The 25688-nt window shown below is 46.2% G+C and overlaps 1 protein-coding gene across 3 annotated transcripts in view; it reads left to right on the plus strand.

Moving 5' to 3' along the window:
- Window positions 1-25688, plus strand: part of HAUS6 (HAUS augmin like complex subunit 6) — a 407393-nt gene that overhangs the window by 83845 nt on the left and 297860 nt on the right. For all 3 annotated transcript variants that reach the window (XM_086961463.1, XM_086961465.1, XM_086961464.1), the window contains exons 3-4: window positions 11771-11849; window positions 15594-15726. In XM_086961463.1, coding sequence (XP_086817589.1) covers window positions 11771-11849; window positions 15594-15726 — 212 coding nt within the window. The remainder of the gene's footprint in view (window positions 1-11770; window positions 11850-15593; window positions 15727-25688) is intronic.

A 25688-nucleotide genomic window follows, 5' to 3' on the forward strand; every position in this document is an offset into this window, starting at 1 on the left:
CGTGAATGTAGTCAATATGTCATCTGCATTTCTAACAGTTCGTCCCTGTTGCCCCACAACCTCTAGAATTGTATTGTGACGGTGCGGGGTGCGTGTCAACACTGCTAGGGCCCTGCCAGGTCGATCTCCTTCACAGTATTTCCTCGCCTGCCAGTTTTTCCCCTTAAACTTGGCTTCCCTATTCGCTTCCTTCTCATATCGCGTCAGTTTATCTCTAAATTCTGCATGTGCTTTGGTACTGTCCCCTGCTACCATCCGAGCCTCCAAGTTCTTAAGTTCGCTATCAAGTGTATGAATAGTGCGTTGAATATCACGCAGGACCCCAAAGCTTTTCGATATACAATACCACCTAACCGTGACTTTGAATGCCTCCCAAATGTGTTCGACCGAGTCTACAGACCCCTTATTTCGATGGACGAAATCTGCAATCTCCTTATCAAGTTCAGTGCGGAACACCGCATCTAGCAGTGCTGCTGGTTGTAGCCTCCAATGTGGTCTGGGGTTGCCCCATCCAGGCACCTGTAGGTGTACCAGGACTGGACTATGATCAGAGTATGTCCTGGGGAGGTGCACCACCCTGGAAACCCCCGCGCTAATCTCTCTAGTCATAAAGTAGTCCAGTCGTGCCCATGTGCCCGTCAGAGATGTTAAATGTGTGCCCTCCTTCCGGAAAGGGTGCAAGTAACGCCAGCCATCCACCGAATTGCTTTCTGATATCACACCCATCAGAGCCTCCCTGGATCTTGGCTTGTAGTGTCACTCCGTCTGCCCTATCCAGGTGGGGCTCCAGCGCTAAGTTAGTCGCCCCCCCCCCCCCCAATAACGTGTCGGGATCCCGCGTCCAGAATCTTGCCCCATAATGTGGTAAAGAAAGTTGGGGTATCCACATTAGGTGCATAACAGTTCACTAACGTGATGGTATCACGACCTAGACGTCCCCATATCAGAGCATAGCGACCCTCAACATCCGACAGTTCACCACACACCTGGAATGGTACATTGCGTCTAATCAGGATGGCAACCCCTCTAGCATAGGAGGAATAAGATGAAAAAACACGGGCGTTTGCCCATTTGCTTGCGAAGTTCATGCATGCTTGTGGTGATATGTGCGTTTCCTGCAACATGGCAACCTGAACTCTGTGGCGGTCCAAGTATCCAATCACGTTTCTACACTTCTTGGCATTATTGAGTCCCCTTACATTCCACGACATACAAGTCAATTGTGCATCAGACCCTGATCCCGCCATAAGCTACAAAACATCATCAATTTGCAACATGCTACAGTAGTCTCAGTATATTCATCTCTTCTCAGGCGATAGGGATTACCACAAATTACCAACAAACGCCCTCCCACTCTGGAAACCGGAGAGTCCTCCTCAACAGAACTCTCCCCCCCCTCCCACTACAGCATCCCAATCATGCCAGCAGCCACCCTTTCCTACCCCGCCCACCCCCCTTATTCCGCGTAACTTCCACAACTTGTTCCCATGAGTGGGGTTTACCCGCAGGGGAAGCAACATCAAGAGTGCGCAGCCACTTCTCCCTACGTGAACCTCCTGTTCTGTACCGCCCTTGGTGGAGGTCAAGGCAGGGGTAGTGGTCCCTGGAATACTTTACCACTGGAAGAGTTCAATAGTCCCAAACTTCAGGATGGCGTCCGATCAAACGTATACAATTGTCACAGGCTCCAGCTAGCCATGAGAGGGTCCGAGTAGACTGTTCTATTGGAGGTACTCCGCATCAGTTGCCATTATCTGCTATCGGTGGATCATCCTCGAGATCTGCATGGTTGCCCCTGTCGCCCCTCTGTGCTTTGCGGACTATTTTCAGGTAATCTTCCGCTTTTTGCGGGTTCGTGAAAAATCGCTGCTTTCTTTGGTGTCACCCACAGCTTCGCCGGGTAAAGCAATGCATAGTCTATTTGGGCTTCCCGCAATTTTTTTTTGACAGGCAGGAATTTGCGTCTCTCCTCCTGCACTAAAGGAGTGAAGTCTGGATAGACAGAAAAGGTGATACCGTTGTAGTTCAGGTTCCGCTTGGTACGGGCTGCCCTCAAAGCGACATCCCGATAGTTCAGCAGGAGAGCCATGATCGGCCTCGGCGGAGTTCCAGGCTTAGGCATGGGGGCCAGAGATCTATGCGCCCGTTCGACAATGAACTGAAGCGAGAAGGCATCTTCTCCCACCGAAGCTCTGAGGAGTTTCTCCACATATAGTTCCATCCTGCCGGTGTCTGTGGACTTCGGAATACCTGTAACGCGATGTTGTTGCGCCTACTTCGGGCTTCCAAATCCTCATTTTTGGCCGCTATAACACACAGTAGGTTGTCCATGCGGGCAAGTTGGGATGTGTGGGAAGAAGTGATGTCGTCATTGTCTGAGATGCGTTGTTCTGTCATCGTTATCCGCTCCTCATGCTGATCTACTTTGTGCACAAGGGCGTCCAGCCTGGAGGACATGCTATCCACTTTCTCCACCACGGTGGCAAAGCCTTGTCGCATCTCCTGTAAGAGACGGTGCATGTCCAGCTCTTTAGGAGGGGAGGCCGCGCCAGCAGGGTCCGCCCCACTGGGCCCCGGTTCGACCAGTAATTTCTTCGACCCTTTCTTCGCGTTTTCAAAGTTTATTTTGGTTTGGCGATTGTCTGGACGCACCATCGTGCTTCTGCGCCTTTCACTGCCCGCCACCTTGGGGCCTAAAGATACTGTAGTGTGCTCCCACCGGCCAAACAGGTAGTGGCAGTGCCTGTTAGTACACATTTTGGAATGTCCTCCTCCGGATCTGCGTCACGTGCGCCCCCGGGCCGCTGAACCCACCGCCAATGTGGGATCCGCACTGTGCGCTGCTCGGCCAGGGCGTAGGTACCGGGGGGGCAAGTGTACCAAGTGATTCCTGCTAACTTCTACCCCCAACAAGTTCAGGCCGGGCCAGCCGATTGCCCGCCCCTCAGCAATATGTGCTGCTTGTATGTCTGTTTAGGCAATCGCAATTTCGCACCATGAAAACCTCCGAGTGCAATTAGCGTATCTGCGGTGGGTGCCTCTGCACTCCGATACCAGTTATCAATCTTTATACACTATCACCAAAGAGTTATAAGGAAGCCTCGTGTCAGGTAGGGCAATGGCGACTCCCCCTGATTAATCCTGTGCAGCTCAGTCCAAATGTCAGTTGTGTGCCACTTCGCTTAACAGATGCTCAGGCTAGGTCTCAGCATTGCAAGTTCAATTTAATCATGCACTCCGATGTCGTGCAGAAGAGCACCGCCTGTAAGTTGCTGTAGCGGTCGCTCCCACGCGCCACATCCGCAGCCCATCCACCACGAAGCACCTCATACGTCTCCTCTCCAGGGCGCTGCTGCACATCCCCCGTCAATCTTATTGCGCCTCCCCAGACCACGCTGTGCCTCACCGCCGGTGTCGCTTCTCGGGCCCTCAGGGTTGCCGCGCCAGCTTACTTGCACTGCCCGCAACGCCAGTCGCGGGCCGCCCAGAATGTCCCAACGGCAGCATCAGCCGTTTCCTCCTCTGCGCCCGACAGTTCTGGGATTACGCTCCACAGATCCCACGTTGCCCTCGGGGCACGGATCAAGGGAGGGGGATCCGGGAGGGGGGGGGGGGGTCTATACCTCTGTCACTTGCCTAGAGACGAGCGCCGCAGCGTCTGCAGCAGAATCCGGCGTTCAGGGTCTTCCTTCCTCGTGGCGATCCCCGGCCTGTCGTAGCGTCCGCCATCCGCTGTACACCTCCCAGCAGACCCGACACCAGCCTCGGGAAGCAGTAGCAAGGCTTTTTCTCGGGCACCACCGGACGAAATTACACCAGACTCGGACCGAGTCTGGATCGCAAGGCGTAGTGCGAGAAAAGTCACTTTTGGGACCGTCAGCTCACCAGTAAGGTAGGATTTATAAAGGATATATGCTCCAGGGAACAGGAGCCTAACCGTTAGGTGGCCATTCTGTTTGCGCGCCCTCTAGCGCCCCCAGCGATTCTCGGCATGTTTAATTTTAATACTTGCTACCTTCTTTCTGGGAAATTGTGATTTATTACTTTGATGAGCAGGTTCTTTGTCTTTGTACTTGACGTGCTCTTCCTTGTGTTCTGACCGTCCTCTTCTTTCCGATTTCTGTGAGGAAGATCGAGAAAGATTTAGTGAGAAGGACCGATAGGGACGTGTATCAATATCTTGATATCTAACAGGTTTTCTCAATTTATCCCTATCTCTGAGATTATATCTATTTTCAGAGGATTCCCTTTGGGGAGACTTGCCTCCTCTGTCAGGAGATCTTTCTCTCCGTTGAGGAGACCTTCCTCTGGACTGGAAACGTTTTTCCTTGGGAGTGGTTTGTTTATTACCCTCCCAACCATTTTTTGGAGTATTTAGATTATTTTTAATAAATTGTTTTTCGGGATTTTCAGTTAATAGGGGTTTTACCGGTTTCCCACCCAAACTGTCTCTTCCTAGTTCTTCATAGGATTATTCTATGATTCTGGCAAGTTCAAATGGTTGGTCTGTTATATCCGTTTCCTTCAATTTCTGGCGGATTGCCACACATGCTGCTTCTCCTTTTATGTTGGCCAATAGTATAACCGAGACCTGCTTAAAGTCTTTTAGTAATTTCATACCCTGATACAAGGCAGGTTCTGGACCGTATTCATTTTGAATTTGTCTTGGTACATCTGGTATTACCGCCATAGACGGAACACCATGTGTTTTTGTGTAAATGGAAGCAAAGACCGTGCCCCAAGTGTCAAAGTCCTCCTCGTGTGGTGCAACCCCCATTGGGAGGCAGATAGTCAGAATTCTGTGTTTCTCATGAGGTGTAGTATCACGAAATACTGCCTCTATTTGAGTTATTTTCTGAGCTAACCAGAATGGAATTTGTTCCCGTTTTATGGGTGTTTTACAAGACATGATTGTATGTTCTGTGGTGTAATTTTGTTTGTATTCCTCTGATGAGGGGTCAGCTGTGGGATGTTAATTGTTGATTGGACTGTTGCAGTCCGCATGACATATTGGACCAATTGTCTTATGTATTTTAATTAATAGTTTTAGCTGAGCTTAAAGTTCCACGTCTGACATGTTATCAATGTCTGGATGTGGTGTATAGCTGGCTAGAACCGGGCACGTGGCTCCTGGTCTACCTAGTGGACCGTGCCTGGTGACATGATTTTGATGTTTTAGGGCGCCTTTAAACCAGAGCAGGTGCTCTTGGTATGTTAGTGGGATTTCAACGTCCTCGAAAGGAATGTATACATCCAGAGGTTCCTCTATTTTGTAATAGTGGAAATCTTTTGTCACAGCCTGTGCTGCTGGAAAATGTATCCATGAATAGAATACCTCTATCTGCCGAAACTCATGTGCCTCTTGGTGATAGTCCATTTTTTATAAGTTTAAGAGTTATAGTTCTTCTTATGTTGACCGGAATGAGTATAGCATTCGTGAGAAAAGGCAGCTTCTCCAGCGCGTCAAAAAGGGAGGGGCGGCTTCCTCTGGCTCTCGCATCAGCTGGGCTTCGGATAAGTAGATAGCCGCTCTGCTCCACACCACCGTGTGTTTGCTTAAGGCAACGTTGGTATATTTATACCTGAAAGGTGCTGGGTTTGACGTAAGGTTGGACATAAGGCGTCACTAAGAATTAACAGTTCTTTCTGGACTCCAGGAGTTCTTGTGCAAATCAAAACAAAAGCAGGGGGGTTTACCCGGGCTGCTGGAGGCTTGGTTTGTTTAAAGAACGCGTTGTGCTTTCTAGGAGTCTATGGGAGTAGCCTTGCCGTGTTTTGGACTGCATGGGCTATTACTAAATATGGATATGATTCTTATGCCTTTATAAGGATATTATTAATTATAACCACATACAGGCATGAATCTGAAAAATCGAATTAGGGTCCTAGATAGAAATACAACAGAACAAAGAGCATCATGCCATATGCGCACCGCAACTCTAGTCGGTCCTGTTAAACCTTTCTCTATAGTTTTGGTGTACAGCGCTCTACTGTAATCACCGCCAGGGAGCAGCCATTTATCCATTGCATAACCCGGATCCATATTGGACCCATAGGTACCATGATTTATTGCTGTCAGTTGTGACGCCCAGTAGTATCTTAATATCTGGGAGGGCAATACCTCCGTCGTACCATGGGAGCGTCAACTTGGCCAACACTATACGCGGTCTGCCTTCCCAAAGTAGGCTGCGCTGCAGTCCCTCTACTTCTCGAAAATAGCTAGATGGTACCACATCCAAGGTATTCTGGAGGGCATAAAGAAATCTGGGTAGGGACATCATTTTAAAAAGGGCCGCCCGTCCTAAAAGGGACAATGGAAGTTTCTTCCAGCCAGCTACATCGCTTTTCAGCCGAGTCAATGGAGGAAGGAGATTCATGTCATATCGAAGTACGGGATCCATTGAAACATAAATCCCAAGATATTTGAACCCTTCCTGAGCGAGCTGAATGGTACAATTACGAAGCAGGACAGGGGTATCACTGTGGAGAAGTGTGGCTCACTGGTTAGAGCAGGCAGACCCTGAAGCAGAGGTCAGACCCGGGACCAGGGTTCAATTCCCGACGCGGCAGGGTCTTGAGCTCAAATATCCATGGACTCGATAATTCTCGCTTCGGTGCCTGACCTAATCATGGGTTCACACTGCAACTCTGGGCATTAAGCTTGCTTAATCTCCACAACGCCCCCCCCCCCCCCCGCGGCGGGATGCCTGGCTTTCACCTTGGGGATGCCCTGTAGGGGCTATCTCACAGGGAAAAGCCAGGACGGGTTCCCAAGGCAAGCGCGGAGATACCCCTTCGGGGGTCGATTCAGGCGCTATATAAGAAACATAATAATAATAATAACACAATACATAGAGATAGGATTTTGCCCAATTTATTACCAATCCTGAATTCCTACCACACGAGACCAAGACATCACAAACAACATTAAGGGATTTCCTGGGAGAAGTCAAATAAAGCAATATATCGTCAGCATATAATGATATACGATCTTCAAACTGCGGGGACCAACGAATACCCTTTATCGAAGGCTCCCAACGGATCCAGGCCGCTAGGGGCTCAAGAGCCAACGAAAACAAAAGGGGGCAAAGGGGGCACCCCGGTCTAGTGCCCCGCCCAAGTCAAAATGGCGCTGAGACACGATTGTTCACAACAACCTGCGCAAGAGGCTCAGTGTATAATAAGCACACCCAGTTAATAAACTCAGGACCGAAACCGAATTTAACCAATACAGCCCAGAGATATGGCCATTCCACCGTATCAAAGGCCATTGTCTCGTCTAACGACGCTAATATGGCCGGTTCTCGCAGTGTATGCGCCCTGGCTAGAACCCCGTGCAACCGCCTTAGGTTCAATGCCGTATTCCTATGTGGGATAAATCCAGATTGAACAGGGTGTACTAAATCACTTATGGCCTTGACCAACCTTTTAGACTACACTTTAGCCAAAATCTTGGGTTCTGAATTCAGCAAAGAGATCGGTCTATAAGAAGCGTAATTGGATCTCTGCTTTCCCTCCTTAGGTATCCCTACTATCGAGGCCACTCTCTGGTCTCGGGGCAACACCCCACATTCTTGAGTTTCCAAAAACATGTCCTTCAAATAGGGGGCAATCTTATCTGGTCTAAGTTTATACAACTCGATCGGGAGACCATTGGGGCCCATTGCTTTCCCAGAGTTCAAAGAGCGCACTGCCAAGGCAATCTCATCAGCGGTAAGTTTACCATCCATGAGGTCACGATCCTTCTCCGACAAACATGGAAGTTGAATATCCCTCAATAATAGGGGCGAATCTTCCTCCGGTCTATCTGAGACAGAAGTGTAAACTGTACGAAAATGATCCGCAAAACCATCTTTATCCCTTGTTGGGTCAGTAACATAAGTCCCCTCCTTAGTCTCATTCCCAGGAACCACCCGATCCGCTCTGTCCTTCCTATTCAACCAACCAATCAGTTTACCGGCCTTGTCCCCAACATCATAAAGACGCCCTTGCTGTTCTCGGGTCAAGGCTTTAGCACTATCTGTGACCAGCGTCCTGTACTCAAGCTGCTTAAGTTGCAAACCATGTAACCTAGACCGGGTTGCTTCCTGTTCTATTTCCATTTCGATGTTCGCTATCTCTGATTGAACTCTGACCACTTCTTTCTCTTTGTCTGTTGACTCCCGCGATCAGGGACAAAGCTTGACCTCTAATCACGGTCTTAAAAGCCTCCCACAGCAAAATCAACGAGGAGACCGACCCCTCATTCTCCTGAAAATAGTGCTCCAACGTTTGTAACAGTTCCTTACGAATCTTAGGATTACGCAAGTGCCACGGGTTAATGGGGGGGATCCTACCAACTGAACCCAAGGTCATCTCAAATTTGAACCAGAGCGGCGAGTGATCAGAGATGCCACTAGTTAGATGTTTCACTTCAGTAATATACGACGCCTGGGCCGCCGGCACTAGGGCATAGTCGATTCGAGAGAGGCTACCATGGGCACCAGAGTGGAAGGTATACTGTCGCTGAGTAGGATGAAACAATCTCCAGCTATCCACCAGACCCAGAGTCTCTAAAAAGTCAGGTAGCCATTTTTGTGTCCGTCCCACATCCTGGGGTGGAAACCTGTCAATGGCGCTGGAAACCACAGCATTGAAATCCCCACCCAGAATCAACAAACCACTAGGGAGGTCTAAAACAATCTTACCCAAGTCAATACAGGTAGTGGTTTGCAGGCCCGGGAGGGACATAAATAGAGACCAATCGGAGAGTATATCCCTCCCAACGTCCCGATACTGCTATATATCGACCCCTCTCATCTGCAATTACGGAGTCAACTACCAATGGGAGAGAGTTTCTAAGAAGTATCCCAACTCCCCGGGACCCCGAAGCAAATCCAGCATGCGCAACCAGCCGGTAGCCTTTCCTGTGCATCGCCTTACATGCATTTCCTACCAAGTGCGTTTCCTGGAGTAGGACAACATCCGGAGAATGTCTTTTAAGGAATTGCAGGACCACACTGCGCTTGATTTTATCCTCCAACCCATTCACATTCCAACTTAATACTCGCAACCCCCTACCCCATCACAAAACATAAAGAAGGTCCAACCTCCCTCCAATCCTTGCAACATCAATAAGCAATCTCTGAATACGATGCCTTGGAAAAACACAAAGAACATGAGAACAAAACAAAAAATAAACACCCCATCCCTCCCTCCCACCAAACCTCTTGTTGCACTACCCCCTCCCTGCACCCCTGCGTACGACTATCAAGCCTCCCCAACTTGCAGTGTGCCTGTCTCCCCCACATCTAAGCTAAACTACCAAAAAAAAAAAATCTGAGGAGGGGAGAGACCCACCGATAGCCCGTTGACCCCCCATATTTACTGTGTTAAAACCTTTTTATCGGAAAGAATACAGAAGTAGTCCGTCCCCAATCTTTCCCCGGTTCCCACAATCTATTCTTGTTTGTGCGAGCCCCCTCCTTCATCTCCACTTTGTCTCTGGGGTTCATGCTGAGCAGTTAAAGGGTCCAACCAGTCCGCTGCGAACTCCGGCTTATCAAAGAAATAAACTTTCTCATTATGTTCAATTCTCAGCTTGGCCGGGTATAGCATGGCGTACTTGAGTCCCCGGTCACAAAGCTTTCGTTTAACTCTCATAAAGCTCATTCTCTGCTTCTGGACCGCTTGTGTGAAGTACGCAAAAAAACTGATGGATGAGTTTTTGTACTTCAAAGGGCCCCCAGATCTGGAGGCCAAGAGGATCGCATCTCTGTCCCTAAAATTAAATATTCTCGCAATCAAAGGTCGAGGCGGGGCACCGACACGCGGTCTACCTCCGGGAACTCTGTGCACTCTCTCAACGGTAAAGAAATTGATCAGGCCTTTGGGCTTCAGATGATTAAGTACCAAATCACGACGAAGAGATCCGCAGCCTGCCCCTCCACCTTTTCCGGTACTCCAATAAGTCGCACGTTGTTCCTCCGGGCCCGTCCTTCAAAATCCTCCAATCTACGGATAGCCAGATCATTCGAGGCCTGCAAAGTACGAACCTCCGATTGCAGTTCGGATACATAGTCAGTAAGACTAGTAGTCTTGATGCCAAGTGATTTAACTTTCTCACTTGTCTTCGTGAGGTCTGTCCGAATCAGATTTACCTCAATTGATACCGTGTCCAATTTATGAGCCAGGGTTTCCATCTTTTGTCCGAGAGAGGACTTGATACCATCAATGGGGACCATCACGTCTTGTAGCGTCAGCTCCGCTTCCAGCACGGAGGTTTCTTTCGCTCCTTCTTGCGACTTTCCGAGTCCACTAGGCGACCCTTTAGTTTGTGCATATCGGTCCATGTTAGTTTGGGTATACCTTCCACCTCTAGTGGACTTCCGTTGTCGCTTATCTCCCTCAGGTTTAGCCGCCATTGTGGGACAATGTTTGTCGTTCGATTCGAGGCGGAAGCGATGGATAGCCTTTGTATTTGGACCAATATCCCACTGACAACTCATTAGGAATGCCCGGTAGCCATCCACAGTTCCGTGCTGCCGGCAAAGAGCTTAAGCCTCGGCGCACTGACTGGTGCGACACGCAGCAAAAACCTTTAATCTCGATTCCACAATTCTGCACTCCGTTAAAGCGCACTCATAGTAGGACCCCCTGCTGTCGACCAGGGTATCAGCTTTTCCGGAGTGGGTCTCAGCGAGGTATCGGGGATTTCGAAGCGAAATCGAAAGTGATACCCAATTTGGAGTCGCGAGGCCGGGCAAGTCACTTCCGGTCCTCAGAGCCGTTGTGGTCTCATTACAACTCTGGCACAGTGGCAAACACCGGGATTCCAAGAGATACAGGCCTCAAACAGTCCGGACCTCCAACTCTGCTCCCCGGGGCACGTTCGGGACACGGTTTTCAGCATTCGACACTCCTTCGGTTCCGCTGCAAGAAGCACTCCACAGTAAACAGGATAAACTACAGGATATATTCGGGGGGCTACGAGGGTCTCGGGAGCCCTAAGCTCACGCGGCCATCTTGGATGCGCGCGAAGCTCCTCCCCTTCCTACATTGTTAATATCATTAAAAGGTATTGCTGGTTGTTGTCTGTAGCATGTTCTTATTCTGTTGAGCGCCATTATGCTCTAGGGCCAACGCTGTGTTTTTATGTCTTGTTATTTTTAAATGTTCTTTTTACTGGTGATACTTGAAGGTGATACAATTGGGGTTAGAAACTTTATTTGTGTAATCTTTGTTTTTAGAAGATCTGCCTGAAGTGAGGTATGGCTCATTTCTCTTTTTTTGTATTCTTTTTTAAGTTCTGTGTTTTGTTTCATGAGCCAGAAACCAAGAAGTCTGCAGACATAGTGGGAATGTAATCCTCAGGTTATCAAATGTCCAATAGGGGCCTTTTTTTCAGTATCCGTTGTAGATTTCTGTGACATGTAAATTATGGGAAGATGACTGGTCTTATTTGTTTAGCAATCTTTGTCTTCTTGGAATTTTATAAATAAGGTGAAAAACACGTATGTTACTGTAATACAGAACATTTTGGCAGAGGTCTCCTTTTCTGGCTCTGTGTGTAATCTATGAATGTTGAAGTGGCTGTGAAGCTTTTCCCTCACTAATATATGTGCTGTTTATGTGAAGTTGATAGTTTATAATACAACTGTTCGTTGGTTCGCAAGCCTTGCAATCTTTTCTCATACAGTCTATAGTAACTGAAGCCTTTAGCTGTGTTCCTTAGCTTTGCAGACACTCTTTCATACAGTGAATTGTTTCTTTTTTGTGTGGAAATTAACAGGTATTGTTGGCCGCCTATGGACAAAAAGAGGGATGCAGAGTTCAGAAAGCTGTGCTGCGAGTGGCTCAGGAGCATCTCTGTAAGTACTGTATTTTCAAAGATAATGCTGGCGCTTCATTGTGTTAACTTTTTAAAGGATTTTTACAAACTCCCATTTGTTTGCCCAGTTCTGTTGACACATCACCCTTCTTGACCTCGTCTGTGGTCTTGGATACAACCCAGGCACAGCTGGTGGAATGTTTGAAAATAATATAAATTGCTGATGCTTTAATGGCTCCCTGTGCTAATAGTCCCTGGCCCTTAGACTGTGCAAGCCACAATTTGAACCTACATCTGATTGTACTGGCTGCTGACCTAGATAATCTTGATTCATAGTAATATTGGACATACAAAACAGTATAATTACAGTGTACCTAAGGCTATCAGCAAACACAAAAGGTAACAATAGTAATGCTTACGAATAGTCTGGCCACTTAGCAGTCTTTCTGGTAGCGTTCTATCTCTTTGCCTTTTGGACCCCTTGCCACCAAAGGTTAGACCGAGCCATATGCACATCAGCCTTGGTCCTGGTCTAATAGGAACAATAGTGCCCAGACTGCCAAGGAGCTCTGAACTGGAACACATGCAGCCCAAGACTGGTTTCAGCCTGTTTGTGCCTCTTCAATCCGATTCAGATTGCTCACTGTGCTACTGGAACCAAACGACCCACATCTTGGCCTACTCACTGCCACTTGGGGCATGTTTGATATAACGTCGTAAGTGGCCAAGGGCATTGCCCATGGACTGTGGGTGTGAGTGCTTGGAGTAGAAGCATTTGTGTTTTCTGCAACGACATACAGATTGATTGTGGGTGTCTCCCTTCTTTTAATTTTTCTCCTACTATGTTGGAAGGTCCTGAAATGGCTTAAAAGTTATCTAATGGATCGAGTTACTGCTGTACAGATAGGCGATTTAGTCTCATGCAGCAGGCCTGTCAATATGGGAGTGCCACAGGGCTCAATTTTGAGCCCTCGGTTCCTGCCCAGCACCAAAGCAGATAGTGAGGAATCTAGGAATCCAAATTGATAATCCGTTATCATTGGAAAAAACAGGTTAAACACATAATTGGCTCCTGTTTTGGCATCATGCGCACTCTGCGCAAAGTGTTTAAGTGGATCCTGCTAGAAGCCTGGAAACATTAGTACAGGGATTGATTATCAGCCGTATGGATTACGGCAATGTTGTGCTGACCGCAATAAATGCAGATCTCCTCTCCAGGTTCTGCAAAACATAGCAGTCAGGCTGGTGCTAAATCTTCCATCTGGATCCCCCTCAGCGCCCATCCTAAGACATCTTCACTGGTTGCCAGTTTAGAAGAGAACCTGCTTTAAGACCTTATGCCTAGCACATAAACACTATGGTAGAGGTCCCAGCTACTTGACTAAAAAACTCAGTAGGTATCAGCCAAAAAGGCCCTTAAGGTCCAGTAACCAATCCCTCCTCACTCCATTCAGAGTACGCACTGTCAAAAACGGTGGTCGGGCTTTTTCCTCTCACACCAACCCTCTGGAACAAACTGCTGTTATACCTGCGCATCACCTCTGACCATAACCACTTTCGCCAGGAATTAAAAACATGGCTGTTCGATCATTCGTTTCTTCCCTGTACATGCTGACAACTGAGTCGTCCGCCAGCGCCATGAGACTTTCGGGTGATTGTGCGCTCAGTAAATGTTCCTGATTTGATTTGTCCACTGTTGAGAGATGTTTTGTTAAGAGCTGAATCTGATGAAAAGCAGCCAAGGGCCAAATTAATTGGGCTAATGCCTAAAGCTGGCACGAGTGAGCACCCCCTGGTTTCTGTATGTTATGTATGACACTCATATTGTCTGTTCTCACTAGGGAAGTTTTCTTTTAATTTAGGCCTAAAATGCTTTGACTGCTAAACTAGTTGCTGTCAACTCTAGAAAGTTGATGTCACCATCTTTGTTCTTGCTTCTAGGTACTCAGAACAGTCATGTCCTTTAGATGCACTCCCACCCCTTGAGTGATACATCTGGTAATTTAAGTAAGATAAACACTTGCAGACAGCTGAGGGTACAGAAACTGCCCCACAATAAGTTCTCATCTGTACACTTTTTGAGACTGTGCTGAAGTTTGTGGTCATCCCATTGACCCAACGCTTGTGGCCATTGCCTTAACACACACTAGTAATGGGTGCATGTGGCGCTATACATGCAGCACTGTGGCGATACAACCGTTTCATAATCATGCTAATTGTTGAGGGATGTCATGTCTGAGAAAGCACATCCGTTGAATTCCCATCACCTTCTTTTGATTGGTATGTGTTTTGCTGTGGCAGTTCAAAGCTTCTCCCATGGAGGGCTGAATCTCCTGAGGGCAGAGATATGGTGTTGACTGTAAATCCTAACCAGAACAGAAGCAAGACTGTTGCTTTAGTTTGTGCTGGGAATTGCTGGCAGCTGGTGCTCCTTGTCAGCCCATCATCTAGATATGGAAAATGAATGGTACTGTGACTGCTACTAAGCACTTTGTACAGAGCCTTGCCACTGGTACTACGAAGGCCAGAATTTTGAACTGATAGTGTTGTCCACCTACCACAAACCTGAGGTAGCAATTCTGTGCTGGAAACATTTGGAGGCAAAAATTGGCTTCCTTGAGATTAGGTGCAACCATGTAATCTCCTGTACAGCGCAGTAGAATAAAGTAATTTTTGTGTCCAAATTGAGTCATTATGATGTATTTTGTGAGCTTCGAGGTACAATACATTTAAAGTGTTGAGGGTTGCTTCGAAGGGCACTAGGAAGGAGGAAAATGTTAAACACAAATTTGCTGTTGCTGAGGTTTTAGGATTATTTTTATATATATCCTGATACACGTTGGTTCTGTAACCATGTTTGGAGCAGAAATGTTTTGTCTACCTAGATTATGAGAGGCGTATACCATTATTTAGGATTAGAATTTGAGATTAATTTATGTTTCAAATGGTATTTTAAAGAGCTGTATTGAGTTGACCGCATAATGGTTTTGTGCTGAAGTTGGACTCAAATCTATATAACCGGGAATCCCTTACCAGCAAAAACGTACATTTTTTAGTAAAAAAGGCAATTTATCGCTGATTCCTTGTTTCTTTTACATGTTTTAAAAGCAATAAATTGAACATGTGTGTAGCATTGCTTTTAGTACTCAAAATGGCATTTGCGGGAATATTTTGAGCTGACACTATCTGTATTTACTGTGGGTTGAAGCTTCAGATGGGAGGTTTAAAGTACAATATGAAAATTATATCAGAACTGGTTTTTGTCTTTTAAATTCCATAAGGAATTGATTTTCCATGATCACAGAAAGAACATTTTTTAATCTATACAACAGAATAAAATTACTCCTTTTCAATAGTTGAGTTCAAATTACATAGTGTGTGTGGATTGTGGCATATTGTTTGCTCTTGTTTAAACATCCCTGATGATGCATTTCCCGATGCATTCCTATCTCCTTCAGCACTTGCACTGTGGCCTTGTAGTTTTTACTGCCACCTTGTTTGCTGGATTTCATAAGATCAGAACAGAGCTCATCTGCAATGTGACTTCCCCCTTTAACTCATTTGATCTTTCCATTGTGGTTGGTAAAAGGTTAATTAAACCTGTTTCTGCCAACATTTTTGTTTTGCTAGAAATTTAACAAGTCTCACTGAGTAAAAACAACAAATGTATAATGGGTCCTTTTAGTTGGGACATTGTGTATCGTATAAAAAATGTGGTCTATGCTCTCTAAGCTCGAAGTGTCATTCTGCCTTGTAACAATATCGACATTCTTCTTTTCCACAGGATGAGTGTGGCAGTGACTTTCCACAAGTTGTGGCATCATTATTTCTTTCCCCCGGAGGTCCTAAATTCATTTTTCTAATGTTCAAATTTGCAAAATATGTTGTATTACAACAGATAAAAAAGGTTGCAGATGGTAAGTTGTTTATGATGGTACTGCACATTGTGTTTTACCCTTGCGCCTGAAATGGAGGGATGGTTGGACGTAATTGTACACATTTCATACATAATATTGTCATGCTGAAACACCGGGTACATTCCAGATGGAGATCATTGGGAGCACTGTGATTGCGTTAATTCTGAAGAGTAACACAAAGCCTTGGACTGAAGTGAAACTCGGTTAATATTTCGATATTAAGATTTTTTTGGGGGGGTTAGTAGTAGTTAAATGGATTGTGAAATGCACATGCTGTACTTTATGCAAGATGTGTCTTTAGCTAATGGGACCAGTTCAACCTGCGAGTCGACATTACCCAATTTACACTAAATTCTCCAACTGTTTGCTACTTTATTGTGGTTAGGGCAGTAGTACACAAATGGCAGATAAGCACTTTGAAAATGGGTCTCGTTTTTATGAAGTCTTTAATTTGAACATGTACAAACATTGTACAAGTTCAGTTCTCAGGTTTTATTCCAGTATATGCAGTCACCCATTTAGAAATGTGTACATTTCAAATGTATGGATAATTTTTTGTGGGTGTATTAAGCATTGATATTTATCTAAAAATACATGGTTGGCTGACAAAGCACATGTTGCTCTGAGATCTTTAATGTTCGACCACTGGTGTTTTTACGTTTCTCTTGTACTGTTCTTGCAAAATCTTTTATAAACAAAAATGAAAGGCTAATAACCTGCCCATTACTTACCATAAGTTGGCTTGCACAACACTCGAGTTTTCTTTTTTTGTGATTGGGCGCCGCCCACTTTCTGCTTCATGCATGTCCACCAAAGGAATTTTAATTAGGAATAAATGTCAAACTGCTGTTACTTTCTGCGTAATCTGTGGTGACCATTATAAGTTGTTTGGCTCAAATAAAACTTCGAACAGTGAACTATTTGATCCTATCCCTCACAGTTGTTGGAATGCACTACATACCAGTTTCTCTAGTCTAATAATGTAGAACATGTGAAGACTCTTCCAGATGCATTTCTCTAAAATCCAGTAATGCCAGAGTGTCTACGTACAATTGAATTCGGAGGGATAGGACCACCTCCTCCAAACAAACCTGCACACGTGCGCTCTCATGCTTGCCCCCCCCCCCCAACAAAAATGGGAAATGCCTTCATTTGTCTACTCTCCGAAGACTTCTAAACATTTAATTAATTTACAATTTATAATTGTTTGAATATTATAACTTATGTATTATGAGCGGGGTTATGTCTTTTCGGTAGGGGAAGAGGAAATGAGAGAATGTGGGTGGCTGCTAGATTATACATGATTCACTATCTGTTATCAAATTGTGCTCCCCACCTGTTGCGCCATATTGTGCAAGTGAAATAGTGCAGATAAACCAAGGCTTTATACTGAAAAAGGCCACATCATTTCCTACTAAAAATTTTTAGGTTTCGCCTAGCGATGCAGCGCATGGGCTGCTCGCTCGGTGAGACTTATAGTGAGAGAGAAAACTGACTTGAAGTCCCGCCCATCATTTTCATTGGGTCGCCTCAGCGTTTTTGCTAAACGCTGGCTTCCCATTGTAAATTATGCTTTTTGGCTACTGCCCTTTCTCCCTTTAGTCCAGCCCATCCGGACAGGCTCGTCTGCCTCACGGGTGTCGTGAAGTAATTTCTTATCTTTAGGGTGGGCCATCTGTTTCTAATTAGCATGGCCTTAGCACAGACATGCTAATTAGAAACAGATGCCTCCCCCTAAAGATGAGAGTCTGCAGGCACTACCTTTTATTTCACAGAGCGGTTCAACGTCGCCTTCCATTCTCCTCAGAGCACCACAAGGACCGTGTACAGGTTGGGTTATCAGCAACGCGTTTATGCATTCTCTATATAATGGCATGTGATTACTGTACCAGAGATGTGGCAATGTGTCGTCATATCAGCGAGGAGAACCCAATCAACGACAAATATGGAGGGATCTAACTTAGAATCAACAGGCTAAAACTCCTTTCTCATAAAATACCCACTCAGCCTTTCTAAGAATGCAGCAAAAAATTCAAACACAACCTAATTAGAAAGCATCCAGACATTCTGATGTATGACCCTTACTTCAACAAAGGCACAATTATTAATGACATCTGATATTTTTTAACCAGAAAAATAGCTAAATGGCGCACCATCATTACAAAGATGCTCAACGTAAAAACAAACAACATTCCACACGGCACAAAATTTAGGATCATTCCGTCACCAAGACTAAGAGCGGATTTATGCCTAAGTATCTACAAGAACGGCATTATACTTATACAAGCAGCTAACAATGAGCTAGAAAAGTTTGACAACCTATTTTCTACGCTAAAAGAATGGGTAGACAAAACAAATCCTTCTAATCAACAAAGAATCGTACAGGAAGCCACTCTACTCACATCCAACAATACCGCCTCAGACGTCACACCAACAATCAGAGACCATCTAGGTCCATAATCCACAATGATACGAGGAGGCTCAACGTCAACAGGAGGCTTCCCAGACGGAAATGAGTTTGTGACGGGTGAAAACGATACAGCGTACGTCATTGCCACTACGGTGCCACCACAGCTAGTAGAATCAACTCATCTACCGCGAGCGACATCTCCTTCACATAGGACAGTCACTGGAAACCCCACACCAGGAATAAAGGTATTGAAAACTAACACCCCTCTCATACTCCATCTATCAGCATCAAATAATTCACCAAAGACCTTACGAAAGTCAGTTCCTCAGAATGTAAATCAGAAAGACCAGATGTCAGGAAGCACATCCCACCCAACTAATATAGAAGACACTATCTACCGAGCCAATGACAAAAACAGAAAAAAAGAAGAAACAAAAGATCTAAAACTTCAGGACACAAGCAAAACTCTAATCTGGAAGACACATACTACCAAAATATCTTCACAACTTCGGAAAGAACTCGAAGCACTCCAAACAAAAGTGGACAAGATGTCACAGGACATTGCAAACGCATTACTAGCTTTAGAATCAATACTGGAAACTACGATAAGCACCCACGCCAAAGTTGAACACGTCCCAAAATTAGTGCATATCCAGAAAAGAGCAGAAAATCATTCACGCCGCTCTCAAATAGACTTAACAGACCAGACAAATCTTAAATACCTATCAGAGGATGAAACCTTAACTATATTACGATCATATGAGCCGGAAACTAGCAGCAAAGGGGGGGCAATTGAGTCAGTCCTGATCGATGCCAATAGGAAACCCTGGCCCAAGAATAGGAAACCCAACCATAACAACCTACAAGTCCAGCTAACCACCAATTTGAGTGAAATGAACCCTAGTAGTGCAGGGAAACCACTACTATGCCTACTGCTCAAATGTCGATCTGCAGCAAAACATGCCTCAGACATCGCAGCCCTCCTCGCTAATCAGGAAATAGATGTAACAATCCTAACAGAAACATGGCTTACAGAATCTTCGTTCCCGTTCATGGATCTTCTGGTGCCCCCTCATAACATTGTGAGACTAGACAGATAAAAAAAAGACAGGAGGCGGTATTGCATGCATACACCGAACGGATATAGAGATCAACGAAATACAGTCGGACCCTCTTGAATCTTGTGAATACCTAGGCCTCAATGTAAGAACAGCAGGTAACCAAAGATGCAACCTACATGCGCTTTACCACCCTCCAGGTAATAATGCTACTTTCATAGAACACTTAATGGAGATCATCACAGCTAACTAACAGCCACACAAATAACTTATTCCTAGGTGACTTCAATTTGCACTGGGACGACAAGAACGATAAACAGATCAACGTGCTTAAAGACTTCCTAACAGATCTAAACCTCACTCAAACCTGCACACATCCAACTCACTTGAAAGGGGCTACCTTAGATTGGATAATATCAAGGAGTAAAGATATCACAATCCAATCAATTGTCCCTTGTGATTGGACTGATCACCATGCCATAACCTTTGTGATACCCTCAATAAAAAAGAGCAAAACAGTGCAACCAGTCAAACTAAAAAAAATGAACTAGGCATCAAAGATCCTAATATTGAGATACTTGTAGCAAGATGCGAGAAGGAATTAAATCCGCCTACACCTTACTGAACGCTAACGAACTCACAGAGCACTACACTAAATCAATGACAAATAGTCTACTCCACCATGCCTCTAAAACCAAAAAGAATATCTGAGCAGGATAAAAATCCATTAAACATTGAATGTAGATAGGCGTAAACTGATACAAGCTGAAAATAAATGGAGACCACAACCATCATCCCCACAGCTTAAAACTCTCAAAGATCGGAAACTAATATAACAAAAAAGTACTCCACTCCAAGAAAGAATTCTTTAGGTCAGAACTAGACCGCGCCGAAAACAGACCGCGGAAACTATTCGAATTATTAAAGCAACAGTCCAATAAGCAGGCCAAATCAGCACAAGAAACTGCTAAAACTCAATTGAGCTGCGAAGAATTTTCTACTTTCTTCACAGACAAGACCAGCAAGCTAGAAAAAGAGCTCCGGTTAGCAGCTGACAACCTTCATAGTCAATTACCTAAATAAAACAAGGAATTCTTGACAAACTATCATGATAGTCTGAAAAACAGTGCACAATGGGCAACTTTCAAGCTTTATGAAAAGAATACCATTGACAAAACTCTTTTGGATATTCAACCTAACAACCATTACAATGATCCCCTCCCCTCTAAATGCCTAAAAAGAATCAATCACATTGTCGTTCCTGTATGGACAAAAATAGTAAATGCCTCACTTTCACAAGGAATACTACCAGACTGCCTAGAAACAGGTCAAGTCCTCCCCATCATCAAAAAACCTACAGCGCATACGACAGGGCCAAATAACGTCCGCCCAGTAACGAATATTCCTATACTTGCCAAACTAATTGAGAAATGTGTACAAAATCAACTGAGCGACCACATCGCCAATTTCAAGCTGCTGGATGACTGTCAATCCGGATTTAGACATGGCCACAGTACAGAATCAGCAACCCTACACATAGTAGATGATGCATTGCAGGCCCTGGACCACAATCAAACTTGCCTACTAGTACTTCTGGACCTGTCGTCTGCCTCTGACACAGTAAACCATGAAAAATTGCTAGCCAGGCTTCGAGACAGGATGGGTCTATCTAGAATTGTTCTGAAATGGTTTGAATCCTTCCTCCAGAACAGAACTCAGATTCCTAGTCAACCAGAAGCTCTCACCCTCATGCCCAAACTCAATTGGAGTCCCTCAAGGATCAACACTATCTCCATCATTATTCAACTTGTATGTCGAACCCCTTACAGAAATTCTCCGTGACGCATGCATATCTTTTCACATGTACGCTGATGACACTCAGATCTTCATCAAAATATCGTCACTGGAAGACAAAGAAAATGAACGAGGCATTATAAATATCATTACACTGGCTAACTAGTAATCATCTGAAACTAAACGCACAAAAAACGGAATTCCTATTAATATCAAGGACCAAACTGATCACTGCACTAAACTGCACCCAGACACTAGTAGAATCCGCAAAATCATTGGGCATCTCGCTTGATAAGAACCTAGACATGAAAACACACATCAAATCAATGACAAAAAGTGCCCGGTTTCACCTGAACTATATTAGAGTTAGATGTACAACTCTAGCAGGTCTCCCAAAAATCTCAACAGCCCCTCTAAAAGCATGTCTAAATTTGGCAGCAAGACTCCTCACTGGTTCCAGAAAATACAACCATATCTCCCCTCACCTGAAATCATTAAACTGGTTACCATACGAAGCCAGAATTCAATTTAAAATGGCATGCACTACACACAAAGCGCTCCACCACAGAACTCCAAGGTACCTTGCTCAGAAAATAGAGTTTTCAGGGGGAATCAGACCAGCCAGGAGCGCCAGAGATATGCTGCTGAAACCATCCATCTTTCGGAAGAAGACATACGACAGAGCTTTCTCCGGAGCAGCCCCCAGAATCAGGATCTCACTCCCTCCAAGCATTAGAAAAATTCCAAACACAGCAACATTCAAGAAGGAAGCAAAGAGCTTCCTAATGAGCAAGTTCCTGCCATAGGGTCAGACGATTGTGACCAGCTGCACTACACGTGAAGCGGTTGCTCCTGCCCACCTCCTACAAGCGCCTCTGTGGTATCGTTGGTGCTGCATAGCCTCTGGCTTTTATTCACTATTTGGCTTTCCCATTCCTATTTAGCACCCAGCTCCCTGCGTAGCGCTCCGCATTTGCGTAGCTATTTGATCTCATTTATTTCCTACGAGCATTGCGCTGCTGGCTGCCGATTACCATTTCTGGGCTTAAGTATTGCATTTGTTGACATATGTGCTTAGCGCTGCTGCTGGAATCCTCGCTTGTGATTATTTACTTGTTGCTTGACCTCCCATAGCGTCCTGTTGTTGTATTTGTGCCCTCCATTTTGTTGTGCCTGCAGACCGTCCCTCCCACTTCGATAACGCCTCCCAGCTACCCCTCCCACGCTCCGCCCCCTCCACCATCCATTTATGGCCAATGCCCCCACGCGCAGCGTCCACGCGCTACGGCCACGCCGAAGGTGCGCCAAAGGTAAGCCCGTCTACGCCCGTCCGCGCCTGGACCGCGCCCAGCGCCAGACCCCCTGGCTCTCGCTCTGCCCAGCCCTCCCGCATTACCTACGCTGCCGCCACCCTCCTAGCCCTTAACCCCGGTCGCGCCCCCAACTGCGTCCAAGCAGCTCCTGGACACACCCATGGACCTTTCTCTTGTTACTCCTGCAAATTCATCGGCACCGACAACATCCCCGCTACGACCACACTACAGATTCCCGACCCCAATCACCTACAATGCATCCTTCTCAACACCCGATCGGTCCACAGACACGCCATTGACCTATGGAATCTACTAGACACCATCTCTCCAGACGTCGCCTTCCTAACAGAAACATGGATGAACGCTTCCTCCGCCCCAGACATCACTATTGCCATCCCTGAAGATTATAAGATCACACGCAAGGACCGTACCGGCCACACAGGAGGAGGAATCGCTATCGTCCATAAAAAATCAATCCGCATCTCAACCAGCTCTGACGCCAACCTCGCCAACTCTGAACACCTTCACTTCCAGATCCACATCGACCCCAAGTCCACACTCAGAGGCACCCTCCTCTACAGACCACCAGGACCCCGCGCAAAATTCAGTGAAGACATCACGGACTTCATCACTCCACACGCGCTCCCCTCCGAAGATTACATCCTTCTGGGAGACCTCAACTTTCACCTTGAAAAGAGCAACGACCACAACACCACCACCCTCTTGGACAACCTCGACAACCTCGGACTTAAACAACTGGTCACTTCCCCCACCCACATCGCAGGTCACACACTCGACCCCATCTTCACCTCCAGCAATCATATCTCCTTCAGCCACACCACGGATCTCCTCTGGACTGACCACAGCTGCGTTCACTTCACCTACAACAAGCCGAAACCCATCAACCACTTCCAACCAACTCTGCAAAGAAACTGGAACAAAATCACCATCGACCAGATCTCCTCATCGCTCCTTCTTAACACCCCTGCCCACTCCTCTAACCCAGACCAAGCCGCCGCCAACTTCACCCTATGGTTATCCAACACCGCCGACACCTTAGCACCACTGAAAAAACGTCAAAGCAAACCTGGCAGCAAGAAGGCCTCATGGTTCAACGATGATCTTAAGAAGTCCAAGAAACTCTGCCGCTCCCTTGAAAAGGCCTGGAAAAAAGACCCAACCACTAGCACCAAGGACGCCTTCAAAAACGCCACCCGCACACACCACCAACTAATCCGAAAGGCCAAGAAAACAGCATTCAAGGATCGACTTGACAACAACGCCCACAACAGCAAGGAACTTTTCAACATCGTCAAGGAATTTACCAATCCCTCGGCCAACTCCAACGACATCACCCCCTCTCAAGCCCTCTGCGACTCCCTAGCCTCATTCTTCCACAACAAAATTGCAGACATCCACAACAGCTTCGACAACCAACCCGGAGACCAACCCACCCAACCATATGCTGAACATTCTCCCCCCTCGAACACCCTTAACGACTGGAACCCAATCTCCACTGAGGACACCATCCGCCTGATGAACTCCATCCACTCAGGATCCCCCACAGACCCATGTCCTCACCACATCTTCAACAAAGCTGACTCCGTCATAGCTCCGCACCTCCGAGACGTCATCAACTGCTCCTTCAACTCCGCCACCTTCCCGGAAAGCTGGAAGAATGCTGAACTCACCGCCCTTCTGAAAAAACCCACAGCGGACCCCACCGAACTCAAAAATTACTGCCCCATTTCTCTCCTTCCATTCCCGGCCAAAGTAATCGAGAAAGCTGCCACAACCAGCTCGCCGCATTCCTCGAAGCCAACAATTCCCTCGACTCCTCACAATCTGGCTTCCGAGCAAAACACAGCACCGAGACCGCCCTCATCGCAGCAACAGACGACATTCGAACTCTACTGGACAATGGAGACACAGTCGCCCTCATCCTCCTCGACCTCTCTGCAGCCTTCGACACAGTCTGCCACAGCACCCTTTTACAACGCCTGAGAAACATCGGAATACAAGGAAAAGCACTTGAATGGATCACCTTGTTCCTCACCGGAAGAACCCAGAGAGTCCGCCTTCCACCATTCAAGTCCGAGGTCACTGAAGTCATCTGTGGCGTGCCACAAGGATCCTCACTCAGTCCCACCCTCTTCAACGTATACATGAGCCCCCTCGCGGCCATCGCCCGCCAACACAACCTCAACATCATCTCTTACGCGGATGACACTCAACTGATCCTTTCTCTCACCAAGGACCCCAGCACCGCCAAAACCAACCTACACGAAGGAATGAAAGAAGTTGCCGAATGGATGAAACACAGCCGTCTGAAACTGAACTCGGATAAAACAGAAGTCCTCATCTTAGGTACATCCCCCTCTGCATGGGATGACTCTTGGTGGCCGGAAGCCCTTGGAAAAGCACCCATCCCAACAGACCACGCACGGAACCTAGGCATTATCCTGGATTCTTCACTTTCAATGAACAGACAAATCAGCGCCGTATCCTCTTCCTGCTTCAACATTCTTCGCATGCTCAAAAAGACATTTCGCTGGATCCCCACCGAAACCAGAAAAACAGTCACCCATGCTCTGGTCACGAGCCGACTGGACTACGGAAACACCCTCTACGCAGGTGCTACCGCTAAACTCCAGAAGAAACTCCAACGAATCCAAAACGCCTCAGCCAGGATCATATTAGACATCCCGCGCAACGAACACATCTCTGGTCACCTGAAAGACCTCCACTGGCTACCCGTCAATAAGAGGATCACTTTCCGACTGCTAACCCACGCACACAAATCACTCTACGACATCGGACCAGAATGCCTCAACTCACGACTGTCCTTCTACACCCCCTCCCGCCAACTACGTTCTTCCAGCCAAGCCCTCGCCACTGTACCTCGCATCAACAAGACCACCATGGGAGGCAGATCCTTCTCTTACCTGGCTGCTAAAACATGGAACTCACTCCCCACTTACCTTCGCCTTACCCAGAACCACCTAGCATTCAGAAAGCAACTTAAAACGTGGATATTTGACAAGTAATCCTCCTCCCCTCCCTAAGCGCCTTGAGACCCTCTGGGTATGTAGTGCGCTATATAAATTCTCTGACTTGACTTCTTTAATCATTAAGACTAATACACCAATGTTAATCAGAAGCCGCTCATGTTGTTGACGACTCAGTAAGCACATCAGAATCATGTGTAAAGAAATAATAGTACGTTTACTAAAACGAATAAGGACATACACAGGAATATTATACATAGCAATGATGATGTTTTTGTTGTAAGGTTAAGAAATTCATGTCATGTAGAGGAATTTGTATATAGTAATGCTACTAATTTTATTGAAACTGATGAGAAAATTCATGTACAGGAATTATATA

The sequence above is a fragment of the Lissotriton vulgaris genome, chromosome 3_1, assembly GCF_964263255.1.
Source record: "Lissotriton vulgaris chromosome 3_1, aLisVul1.2, whole genome shotgun sequence".
NCBI classification, from domain to species: domain Eukaryota; kingdom Metazoa; phylum Chordata; class Amphibia; order Caudata; family Salamandridae; genus Lissotriton; species Lissotriton vulgaris.